Raw genomic sequence first — 12,711 nt, 5'->3', positions numbered from 1 at the left:
CACAATGTACCAACAAAAATTGATGACAGAATTATATAGAAACAATACCAGGCCCTGTTGTCATCACAATTTGTTGAACCATTTACAAAATTATGTTACCCTGGTATTATTTCATAGTTCTGGCAGGATATTTGAGCAAACTAATCAATGAGCTTTATTCACCTATATTACATCAAACAAAATAAAGATGGTATGAATCACCAAGCATATCACACTATTTTATCTGTATCTTTCCAAAATGAAAAATAAGTTCAGATAACTGTCACATAAAGGCTACCAGTATACATATAAATATATACCCCCGACTGACTGTGTCAACATTACATACAGCTCTCAATCTGATTAAAATCCGACGTAGATGTCGGCTAATCATTCATTGGCATTGCTATTTTACCTTTGTTATTTTGCTTGAATTGACCTTGTCATGGGCATACACATTGAATATCAACAAACAACATGGCGTTACTTGTGGACACAGCCAACTGACACCTACGAAGTATTTCAACTGTAAAAACATTCAGTGATTGTATTGCTATATATTTACGGTAATTAAAGAATTCTTGTTTAGATGTACCTCAATGCATTTCGTCTTATGTACATGTTAGCTACATTGGAACGCGTTTCCCGGGAAGTGTTCATGTTTATCTCAATCGAGCGTAGGCATTCTCTGTAGTACGCTTCTCCTCGAACGTAAAGTAGTCATGACGTATTGTACGATTCATAGAAATATTTGCCACAGTTGTGTTATATGAACTCAGAAAGGGGGAAATTTAATAAATGATTTCTAAAAAATGTCCTTTTCATGAAAATTTATGTCGTTTCGCATTGCATTGCATTGTATACACTATAAAGTGTCTTCAGTAAGACGCAACCTGATTGGCTGTGTGGCTCAGTGAGCAGAAATTCGTTTGTATGGGCGCCACTTCAGATGTAGAGGAGGTGATCAGGCTAAAAACGTAAACATGTACTACGAAGGTCAATTCAAGCAAAATAACGAAGGTAAAATAGCAATTAATGATTAGCCACATCTACATTGGATTTTAATCAGATTGATACAGCTCTATTCATCAAATGTAGGACACACATAAAACCACTACAACATACTGTTTTCATGGTAATTGGTGCAACAGTAACAGATGTTTGAGTTGAGCACAAAGGATTTCAGCACACACAATTAAGCCTAACTATGTGTCAACTGTAGAAAATGAATTTTAAAAGGTCAATGTTAGATAAACGTAAAAAGGTTATTTTTTTAAAATACAACACATCCATATTTGATTATCAACATCTGATCAAAGTGCAAAGATGAGAATACTAATATTAATAATTATGCAAATAACAAGATTGTCAAGAATGAAAAGAAAATATTAAAACATGCAGGTAGGTAAAGAATATGGATTCATGAATTAAATTTGTCATTTTCATAACAGGATCATACTTAATTAACTCAGAATTAATCTAATTAGCTACATTTGTATGCTATCAATCTAAATACAACTGAATATAACATAAAAATAACAAAAAACGACTATAACGCCCTTAACTCAAAAATGTCCTATCAAGTACAATCTGACTAGTAAATTGTGTCATAGTACATAATATTTATACAACTGCCGACATCAGACCATGGACGAATGGAACCAAGCTGTTACAAACAGGGAAAGTAAAAAACTAAATTGGATTTATAACAGTGGGCACAGCATGTTGGAAGCACAGAGTCTGAGAGACTTTTAGTACATTTCATCATTTGATAAGAACAGTTGTATGGCCTCTTTACATATTAGTTCACATTCACAAACAAATTAGAAGTTCCCCTGGCATTTCATGTACACATAAAGAGGCTATAACTGTTTTAATCAAACCATAAAATGTAATAAAAGCCTCAGCTGTTCCAACATGATGTGCCAAGTGTTATCAATCCAATTAATTTGTTTACTTTCTCTGTTTGTAACAGGTTCCATTCATCAACAGTCTGATGTTGGCAGTTGTATTCTAAGATGTTATAACCAAACACATCACATCACATCAAATACAAAATTACATACTACAATCAAATTAAATTCACCTGTAAAAATGTACACAGCAATATTTTTAAAGCTTTCAAACTCAAAAGATAGTACTTTGTAAAATAGTCTGAAGTTTATAAGTTTCATACTACCGCGTGTGCATTTTATAAACATGACTTTTAAAGGAATTTATGAAGGTAAAACAGTTGGTCACTCACTACAAAAACACCAACTTTTCAAATTAAGACCACAACAATATACAACAAAACTCTTCAACGGAGAAATCATATATATCTATAAAATGTCAATTACATATATCAATAAATTCATATTTTATCATAGATACAAACAGTGCATTGATAGTGCATTTACAATGAAACATTATGATACAGTAAATATTACTACAATTGTGAAAATATGAACATACTGGGTACATTTAATATTTGTATGACTTGGTGAAACCCTTTTTTTTTGTAGTTCACTATTTTAAAATTGTACCATTACAGAGAGACGTGAAATGAACATCTGTTTAAAACTATTTCGCAAAGTCAATAATTCATGTACTACACTTTCTGGAGTGTCTTAGGTTGGTTGCTATATTTGTTCACTGAGATTACCGGTCCCCCCCCCCCCTCCATAATGGCAGAATACCAGTACCATCTAAGAATGCAAGAGAAATAATACAATGGAAAATTTAGACTAATGTTATATAACGAACTGATACTGTTGCAGTGATCACTCAATGCTGTCAATGCCTTATAAATAAGGGTAAGTGTCGTACATAACACTACAATTATTGGCCGTAGACAAAATGTTTTTTTTATCTATGCAATATTACAAAGACCATGTCCCTTCAATGCAATGTTACAAAGACCATGTCCCTTCTATACAATGTTGCTAAGACCATGTCCTTTCTACGCAATGTTGCAAAGACCATATATGCAATGTTACAAAGACCATGCCCCTTCTATGCAATGTTGCTAAGACCATGTCCCTTCTACGCAATGTTGCTAAGACCATGTCCCTTCTATGCAATGTTGCAAAGACCATATATGCAATGCTACAAAGACCATGTCCCTTCTACGCAATGTTGCTAAGACCATGTCCCTTCTATGCAATGTTACAAAGACCATGTCCCTTCTATGCAATGTTGCAAAGACCATATATGCAATGTTACAAAGACCATGTCCCTTCTACGCAATGTTGCTAAGACCATGTCCCTTCTATACAGTGTTACAAAGACCATGCATGTCCCTTATATGCAATGTTACAAAGACCATGTCCCTTCTATGCAATGTTGTTAAGTCCATGTCCCTTCTATGCAATGTTGCTAAGACCATGTCCCTTCTATGCAATGTTGCTAAGTCCATGTCCCTTCTATGCAATGTTGCTAAGACCATGTCCCTTCTATGCAATGTTGCTAAGTCCATGTCCCTTCTATGCAATGTTGCTAAGACCATGTCCCTTCTATGCAATGTTGCTAAGTCCATGTCCCTTCTATGCAATGTTGCTAAGACCATGTCCCTTCTATGCAATGTTGCTAAGTCCATGTCCCTTCTATGCAATGTTGCTAAGACCATGTCCCTTCTATGCAATGTTGCTAAGTCCATGTCCCTTCTATGCAATGTTGCTAAGACCATGTCCCTTCTATGCAATGTTGCTAAGTCCATGTCCCTTCTATGCAATGTTGCTAAGACCATGTCCCTTCTATGCAATGTTGCTAAGTCCATGTCCCTTCTATGCAATGTTGCTAAGACCATGTCCCTTCTATGCAATGTTGCTAAGACCATGTCCCTTCTATGCAATGTTGCTAAGTCCATGTCCCTTCTATGCAATGTTGCTAAGACCATGTCCCTTCTATGCAATGTTGCTAAGTCCATGTCCCTTCTATGCAATGTTGCTAAGACCATGCCCCTTCTATGCAATGTTGCTAAGACCATGCCCCTTCTATGCAATGTTGCTAAGTCCATGCCCCTTCTATGCAATGTTGCTAAGTCCATGTCCCTTCTATGCAATGTTGCTAAGACCATGTCCCTTCTACGCAATGTTGCTAAGACCATGCCCCTTCTACGCAATGTTGCTAAGTCCATGTCCCTTCTATGCAATGTTGCTAAGACCATGTCCTTTCTACGCAATGTTGCTAAGACCATGTCCCTTCTATGCAATGTTGCTAAGACCATGTCCCTTCTACGCAATGTTACAAAGACCATGCCCCTTCTACGCAATGTTGCTAAGACCATGTCCCTTCTATGCAATGTTGCTAAGACCATGTCCCTTCTATGCAATGTTGCTAAGACCATGCCCCTTCTATGCAATGTTGCTAAGACCATGTCCCTTCTATGCAATGTTGCTAAGACCATGTCCCTTCTATGCAATGTTGCTAAGACCATGTCCCTTCTATGCAATGTTGCTAAGACCATGTCCCTTCTATACAATGTTGCTAAGACCATGTCCCTTCTACGCAATGTTGCTAAGACCATGTCCCTTCTATGCAATGTTACAAAGACCATGTCCCTTCTACGCAATGTTGCTAAGTCCATGTCCCTTCTATGCAATGTTACAAAGACCATGTCCCTTCTACGCAATGTTGCTAAGACCATGTCCCTTCTACGCAATGTTGCTAAGTCCATGTCCCTTCTATGCAATGTTACAAAGACCATGTCCCTTCTACGCAATGTTGCTAAGACCATGCCCCTTCTACGCAATGTTGCTAAGTCCATGTCCCTTCTATGCAATGTTGCTAAGTCCATGTCCCTTCTATGCAATGTTTCAACGAGGAATTAAAACAGACAGCCAAAATACATACATAGCATATACACCCACCTTACTGTAAATGCACAATTTCTCTAGCTTTAGAGGCAACATAATTCCTGTCAGACATTCTAGTATATTGGAAATGTAGTAGTGCATACTATACATCATTTGATTTTCAATTTTAAATTTAAAATGCAAAACAATAATAAATTTAACTTCACTGCAAATAATAATACCAATGTATTAAAGTACACAAGAAATGCTTTTAAAATTACCAAATAACTGGTTATTAGTACTTTGCAACACATAACAAAGTACTGAGTGCATTGCAGCACACTTTTTCAAACACTGGTTATACTGCCCTCTCTTCACTATTCGAACACTAGTTAAAATACCCTTCCAGACATGACATGCAATGTCCTCAGTAATCTGAACAGCATGATTTTACTACCCAAATTACCCATGCTAATCCAAACATGTTGATTTTACTGCCCTTGCTAATCCAAAAGACTTTGGTTTTACTGCCCTTGGTAATCCACACACTTGTTATATTACCCTTGGTAATCCAAACACATTGGTTTCACTAACCTTGCTAATCCAAACACGTTGGTTTCACTGCCCTTGCTAGTCTGTTATCTATGTCATAATGTCCTCACTAATTTTAACATGCTAGTCCTTTGCAAAAATGGTAATTTTAAAATGTATTCATTTAAATTCATGCATAAATTGATAAATCACTTTAATAATCTAGCCTTTTTGTGTGCTAGTCTGTGAATGAGGTTAGGACTGTGTGACACAAAATCTACCAGCAATAAAGGATGCCACTCTCTTTTTAAACTGAAATCACCCGTTATGTTGTTGTCATGCTGAATTCAAATTTTTTGCATTGCAATTGCATCTTTGACAGAATCTATTCATTCAGAAGATGAAGTTTTCTGTAAACAATATTTCCTCTCCCATCATACCACTATTTCAGTTCTGTACATATACATAAATATTCAATAATAATAATAAAAGTGAATTCAAAAACACAAATGCCAGCTTTATAACTATACTTGACATGCAGCACTGAAATCATACTATATCACAATAATGCCCTCCCTCACTGTTGAGAGAAATCAGAGCTGAAAAAAATGTCATTGTCCTTTATATTCATGTCATTGTTCAAGTAAACTGTAATATTAACCAAATATATGAACTTAGAATTTATCATAAATAATTCATTATGAAAATATTCCACTATATCATTTAAGAAATTGAGGTAATATGATATAACTGTCAGCAACACTGAAACCTAGTTATTGAGTTTAATTCATGAATAGCTCAACTTATTTCCACTGAAGTTAAAGTTACAGATTGAGAGCCAATGTTGAGATTTACATTTAATTAACTTTATATATAGTTAACACAGTGAAGCCATAGTTAATAGTTACCAGTGGAAAACCATAGTTAACACTGACAACCCATACTTAACAATGGAAAATCATAGTAAACACTGACAACCCATAGTTAACAATGAAAAACCATAGTAAACACTGACAACCCATAGTTAACACTGACAACCCATAGTTAACAATGAAAAACCACAGTAAACACTGACAACCCATAGTTAACAATGAAAAACCAAAGTAAACACTGACAACCCATAGTTAACACTGACAACCCATAGTTAACAATGGAAAATCATAGTAAACACTGACAACCCATAGTTAACAATGAAAAACCATAGTAAACACTGACAACCCATAGTTAACACTGACAACCCAAAGTAAACACTGACAACCCATAGTTAACAATGAAAAACCATAGTTAACAATGAAAAACCATAGTTAGTCCAATACAGTTAACATTGGAAGATGAGGACAAACACTCATCACAAAAAAATAAAAACTAATTATAAACTTATGGGGTTTTAGAACTGAAATTATTGAAATGGTAGGGTTCTTATATATGATTTATTTTATTATATCCTACAAGACTGAATAATTATCTGTGTTTTGATGATTGACTGTTCAGTATGTGAATAAATTATTCAGGTCTGGTTATCATAACTTACGTATGATTGGCCAACATCTGATAGCAGGTGTTTCAAATCATATAAAGAGTATGGAAATGCAACTGTGTTCAATCTCAGTTACTCATGATTGAATTCTATCTAAATCTATGATGTAGAATCATATCACATTAAAGTGATGTACACAATGCAGTACTGATCATTCATATTTCAATATATGGGAAGCTGTTACAATAGCTGGAAGAACACAGCACTTTCACATAATTGCACCAAAATGGACCCAAAATGGACATAATAAATCAACTGGGTACTATAAAATTTCTGACGTACAAACTATTTTATCATGGTATGAAAGGTTTATTCTTCATGGTATGGCTAATTGTTACAACTTGGTACTGTGAAAATATATCTTATTACTGTACATATACAATGTTTATGCTATATTTTGCATCAATTTCAATGTATGTGGGCAGGGGTCGGTGAGGATAAGGTTGGTGTGTATTGGAGGGGTGCGTGTGTGTGTGTCTGTGAAATTCAAAATGTGCCCGTGTGTGTGTGTATGTGCATGTGTACAAGTGTATGTGAATGCATAATATTTATGTACATACATGTGTGTCACTATGTGTATGCATGCATGTACATGTGTATGTGCATGCATTCTGTGTCAGTGTGTGTGTGTGTGTGTGTGTGTGTGTGTGCATGCAAGTGTGTGTGTGTGTGTCTGTGTCTGTGTCTGTGTCTGTGTGTGTGTCTGTGTCTGTGTCTGTGTCTCTGTATTTGTACTTACACTCATACTGGTACTAAATCACAGTACAGTTGCTACCTATTTACCAACTTGTTCATTCTGCCTACAGTATAGAACTGTTCCAAGAACTGGAAAACTCTGAATGGTCTGAAAATACACTGTCAGATGTCCAGTGTATACAAATACTTAGTCTGAATGGTCTGAAAATACATTGCCAGATGTCACAGTGTTTACAAATATTTAACAATAAATGCAATTCTCAATAAAAACTAGGTCATCCCAATCTCTATTAACTGTAAAATATCAACTGAACTAAATGTTTAGTTGTTGATAGGATACAAAGTAGACCTAGAGAGGCATGTATCACATGACATTACACACAAAAAAAAAATACATTTGTTATCCTAAAAATATTCCTGTGACTGATGACTAAAATATTCATTTTCAGATTGATGTTATTTCAATATTTTGTGATGTATGGCTCTTAAATTCAACATCTGAAATAAACATTTTCCAGAGGAATTGTACTCTGTTCATGTGAGTTTGATTCTCCAGATGTTCCAGAAAACAGAGTGTTTTCATTTCTCTGTTCATTTCAGTAAATGCAATCAAACATTTCAAATTCAATAAAAGTGATACCATACATCAAACTCCTTTCATTCTCTTTAAAAATACTATTACTTGAATGTTAAAATCTTGTTAGTAGAGAAAATTTATCATTCATGTTTCATGCATACATTTGATAATAAAATAAAACATTTCAGTATATTCTGAATCTGTAAACATTCAACCTATATCATGCATTTACTTTCCTTGAATTTGTCAAGTCACATTTTCATCATTTGTGGTTATTTTATGTCATGGAAATATACATCCATGTTTATGTCATGTATATGTTTGCCTTAACATGTATTAAAAATTTGAATTTATCTATTTGGATTGTATTTCCAGGTCCAGTTGAAGCCAGAATTACCAAGCAAATGTGTACACATATCAGCTTTTATACCCATTTCATATTCGATATCATGAAACTTATGTACAGATACAGATAAACAAAACTAGTTACATTGTTACTTCCATGAATTACTGATCAAAAACAAAATAAATAATATGACATGATTTACATACAATATATATATCACATATAACTCTCAAGTACAAAGAACTTTAGTCTAAAATAGATACCAGCCCTCTTTCTTGTAAAATAATTCTCAAGTTATGACCAATTTGTTTGGTTTCAATATTTCCTGACACTGACATTCTAAAAGTGGATGTAGTCTTTGATTCATGCTGTCCTGCAATGTCAGAAGGATATAAAATGTTGTATAGATAGTGTGACTTTGAGGCATCCTCAGTTGGGTATGTCTTCATCAATTGGTCTTAGTTTTTGGTCCATTGTATAAATTATCTCCATCAGTCTCGTCTTTGGTACCTGTTGACTTGGATGTAAACTGAAGACGTAGAGTGTTCTTAATCAGCACCTGTTCTGACATTAAGGATCCGATGAACCAACCTGGAGCATACTCCAAAGTGATCAGTCCCATGAAATGAGCATCAAATGGTGTGTAGTCCCATGGACATGCATCAAACTGTTTCAATACATAACCAGTTGAGAACTCCCAGCAATAGATCCACACAGTGTATATAAGACACCTGACCAATAATGGGCAACGGTCTTTCAATATCAAATACATACGCTCAATGATAATTGTGGAAAGACCATAGATGAAGAGTGACCATACACTTGAACATCCGGGAAATTTCCAGTTGATATTTACCACGAATTCCCATCCAGCAGTGAACATAACTTCAGTGAAATATCCATGTATGGCATAGATGTAAAACCTCACCCATATCGACAAATGACCATCGTCCAACATTTTGATTGTCTGTTGAAAGGAGAATATTGTTGTTATGATGTTATCTAGGAAACATATTGTTGAACAAAAAAGAATAGCACATGTTCCCCAGGGAGATCTTTGTAATAAATAATTTTACATAAGTTATACATGCATCTGTGAAAATAAAATTTTATGTCTTCTTTCATTTCCATAAATTGAGTTTTCAAGACAGTTGTTATCCCTAGGGGTAGGATTTCAAATTAATGCCCACAGATATACAAAGATGAATGAAAGCATACAATCTGTTTTCAAAATAGCACCAAATGGTGTTGTACCACAACTGTACATTTTTTTTGTATATATTTATCACATTTTTAGACCTAATTTGCATATCACTGATGGATCATTACGTCATAAACAATTCTTAATCTAAACACCAAATTTCAGACTGATCTGCCCAGTAGTTTTTTAGTTGAACTTTTTTGATCAAAAATTACATTTTTTTTACCAAAATCACACATCGGTGGTAACATCATTTTGATTTGAACAATTTCCAAATCATTTTGATTATAACAATTTGCTAACTAGACACTCATGGTAACATATCATGGCAATCAGTGTTTGACTTTAATTTGTTTACACACACACACACACACACACACACACACACACACACACACACACACACACACACATACACTTTTCCATGCCAATAGCACTACTGAACTGAAGAAGTTCAGTTGTGCTAAAAACCAAATGAATCTGGTTCAATTTAAAAAGTCCTGGAATGAGCTCAAAACTACTCTTAGGCTGGTTTATACAAAAGAATGGCATCAAAAAAAATGAATCACATTGTAATAGGACACACTGATAATAGTACGCCACATGTTTGCTATATTAGAGTTAGAAGAGATTTAGTTTTAACTGTCTTCAATCTAGGTCAAGGCCAAATACAATATATCATATACAATACATATTATAATATTATATACCTTGATACATGAATCTAGACATAAGAGTTGAATCTCTATGTATTAACCTTGACTCTATTTGATAATTTTGCAAAATAAATAAACTTGGTTCATGTCACCTGTTCTCTCTATATTAGGTTTCAATGAAACCCAATAAACCTTCAAATCATAACATCTTTATACAATCTATCATATCATGAAAACTCTTATTTAATACATTCCACAATAAAGGTAAAGTTGTATTTATTTGTCCTTGACAGTATAGGGTATGGTTATGTACTTTTACCTTGTAAAGGTCAGGGATACATAAATATGTTAATGACAGTACATGGCACGGGAGTCACATACATTGACCTTGACAGTAAAGGTCAGGGTTACATACATTTGACCTCAAGAAGGTCAGGGATACCTGACAATTACAGTAAAGGTCAGGCTTACACATACAGTTGACCTCAACAGTAAAAGTCAAGATTACACATTCATTTGAACTCAACAGTAAAGGTCAGGATTACACATATATTTGACCTCAACAGTAAAAGTCAAGATTACACATACATTTGAACTCAACAGTAAAGGTCAGGATTACACATACATTTGACCTCAACAGTAAAAGTCAAGATTACATATACATTTGAACTCAACAGTAAAGGTCAGGATTACACATTCATTTGAACTCAACAGTAAAGGTCAGGATTACACAGGATTACAATCCAACTGTTTACTTTCCTTGTTTACAATACATTCCGTTTGTCCACGGTTTGATGTCATCAGCTATAGTATAGCCATGGACGTATAGTTCACTAATACATCCATGGTATAACCATGTAATGAGGTTTCAAAAAGTATCAACCTGTAAAAACGTAAACAAATCTTGCCAGATTGACGTGGCAGTGCAGCGGCGCTTTGAACTCAAAATTCATCCGGTATGTATCCCCAAAAAAGAAATAAGAAAGAAAGAAATTGTTCTTGCAATTTACTACGATGAAAAGATGTATCTATCGCCGTTATATTGTTTTGTTGGCTACGATTCAAATGCGATCACATAGGATTACACTGGTATATCACAGTTGAGTTGCCGCTATTTTTGCTGTAACTTGTAAGCACCGGTTTGCGAAAGGTAACGACAGTAGAAGTCCGGCGGTATCAATCTTTCCTCTCAAAAATAGTAAATTTGAGTAGTAATTCAATTAGTTAACAAACCAGATACTGTACACATACGAATCCTGTTATTTACCTTGGAATTTGTCCAATTTTTCTGTCACCCTGGCTTTAATGAACGTACGTATAGACGTTGTTTCGGTCTCCCGGTTACGTTTCGTCAGCTGATCAACTTTCCCTGCGTTGTTATCAGGTCACGGTGGGTCACCACAACCTTCTTCCCACATTACCTTTGAGGGCGGGCTTTCAAAATACACAATCATCCGACCATGACCTTGATATTCCGCCGAAATACATTGTAAGTACAAACATCTGAATCCAATATTGTACTTCTAGAAAATCAGTATGTGTGCTCATTTTTTACTTCAAAGGGTATCTGGAGGATTGTCAAGGTTATGAATTTTCCCCAAGATTTTTTATTTTTATTTATTTTTTGGGGGGAGGGGGGAGCTCCCAAAAGTTTTAATGTTTCATGTTGGGCGGGAAGGGGGCACGAATACCCCCTAGCCAGAAATGTTACTTGTACTACCACTCTTGTTTAATGTTTGGGGATGATTTAGTAGCACGTAACTGGGATAAATAGATAAAAATTAAGTACACCATTTCCCTCATATAAACTATAAATTCTGATCATTTGAATATTTATATTTATATGTTATGTTATGTTATGTTATGTTATTGTTTATTAAGGTGTCCTATGTGGACTTAACAAATTCTACAGTACTTAAATAACATTTACAAAAAAGAGAGCCACATCCAGCCCTCTGGCTGGCAGGACACAAAGAATATCAAATTAAATACATAAATAAATAAATAAATAAATATCACATACGTCTCAGTTGTAAATAAAGGTTAAAGGCCTCGTGTAATAAAGTTTGCAGTATCAATGAGAAATGTTACCATAAATGTTGTAGTTTATCATATATGTTCATATGACTGAAGTTTGGAGGGTTAAAGTTATTATATTGTCTAGTAATGCTTCCCTGAGGTCCATGTATTACAATAAATTATTTTTAAAATGTACTTGTTCTCTTCTGTTCTTGCGGATGTCGCTAAGACATGTCCCTGGCAATAATTTCAAAAACAGTCCACATGTTCATGTTTTGCCCTGTCACGTTGGTGGCGCTGTTCTACCTGAATAAAAATCGCAAGTGAACATGCGTATTGTTGTGGCATTCTTGTTTACATGACAATACCGGTGTAGTATTTAAATGTTAATAAA

At 34.7% G+C, this 12,711-nt stretch overlaps 1 protein-coding gene across 1 annotated transcript; it reads right to left on the bottom strand.

Annotated features, from left to right (window-relative positions):
* Positions 1–8,889: 8,889 nt before the first annotated feature.
* Positions 8,890–9,399, bottom strand: LOC144446037 (transmembrane protein 229B-like). The gene has a single exon (XM_078135720.1). It carries the CDS (start codon positions 9,397–9,399, stop codon positions 8,890–8,892), a length of 510 nt encoding a protein of 169 aa, XP_077991846.1.
* Between the last annotated feature and the right edge of the window lie 3,312 nt (positions 9,400–12,711).

Source organism: Glandiceps talaboti, chromosome 2, assembly GCF_964340395.1.
Source record: "Glandiceps talaboti chromosome 2, keGlaTala1.1, whole genome shotgun sequence".
In the NCBI taxonomy this organism is placed as follows: domain Eukaryota; kingdom Metazoa; phylum Hemichordata; class Enteropneusta; family Spengelidae; genus Glandiceps; species Glandiceps talaboti.
This window is presented reverse-complemented; position numbering and strand designations above follow the sequence as displayed.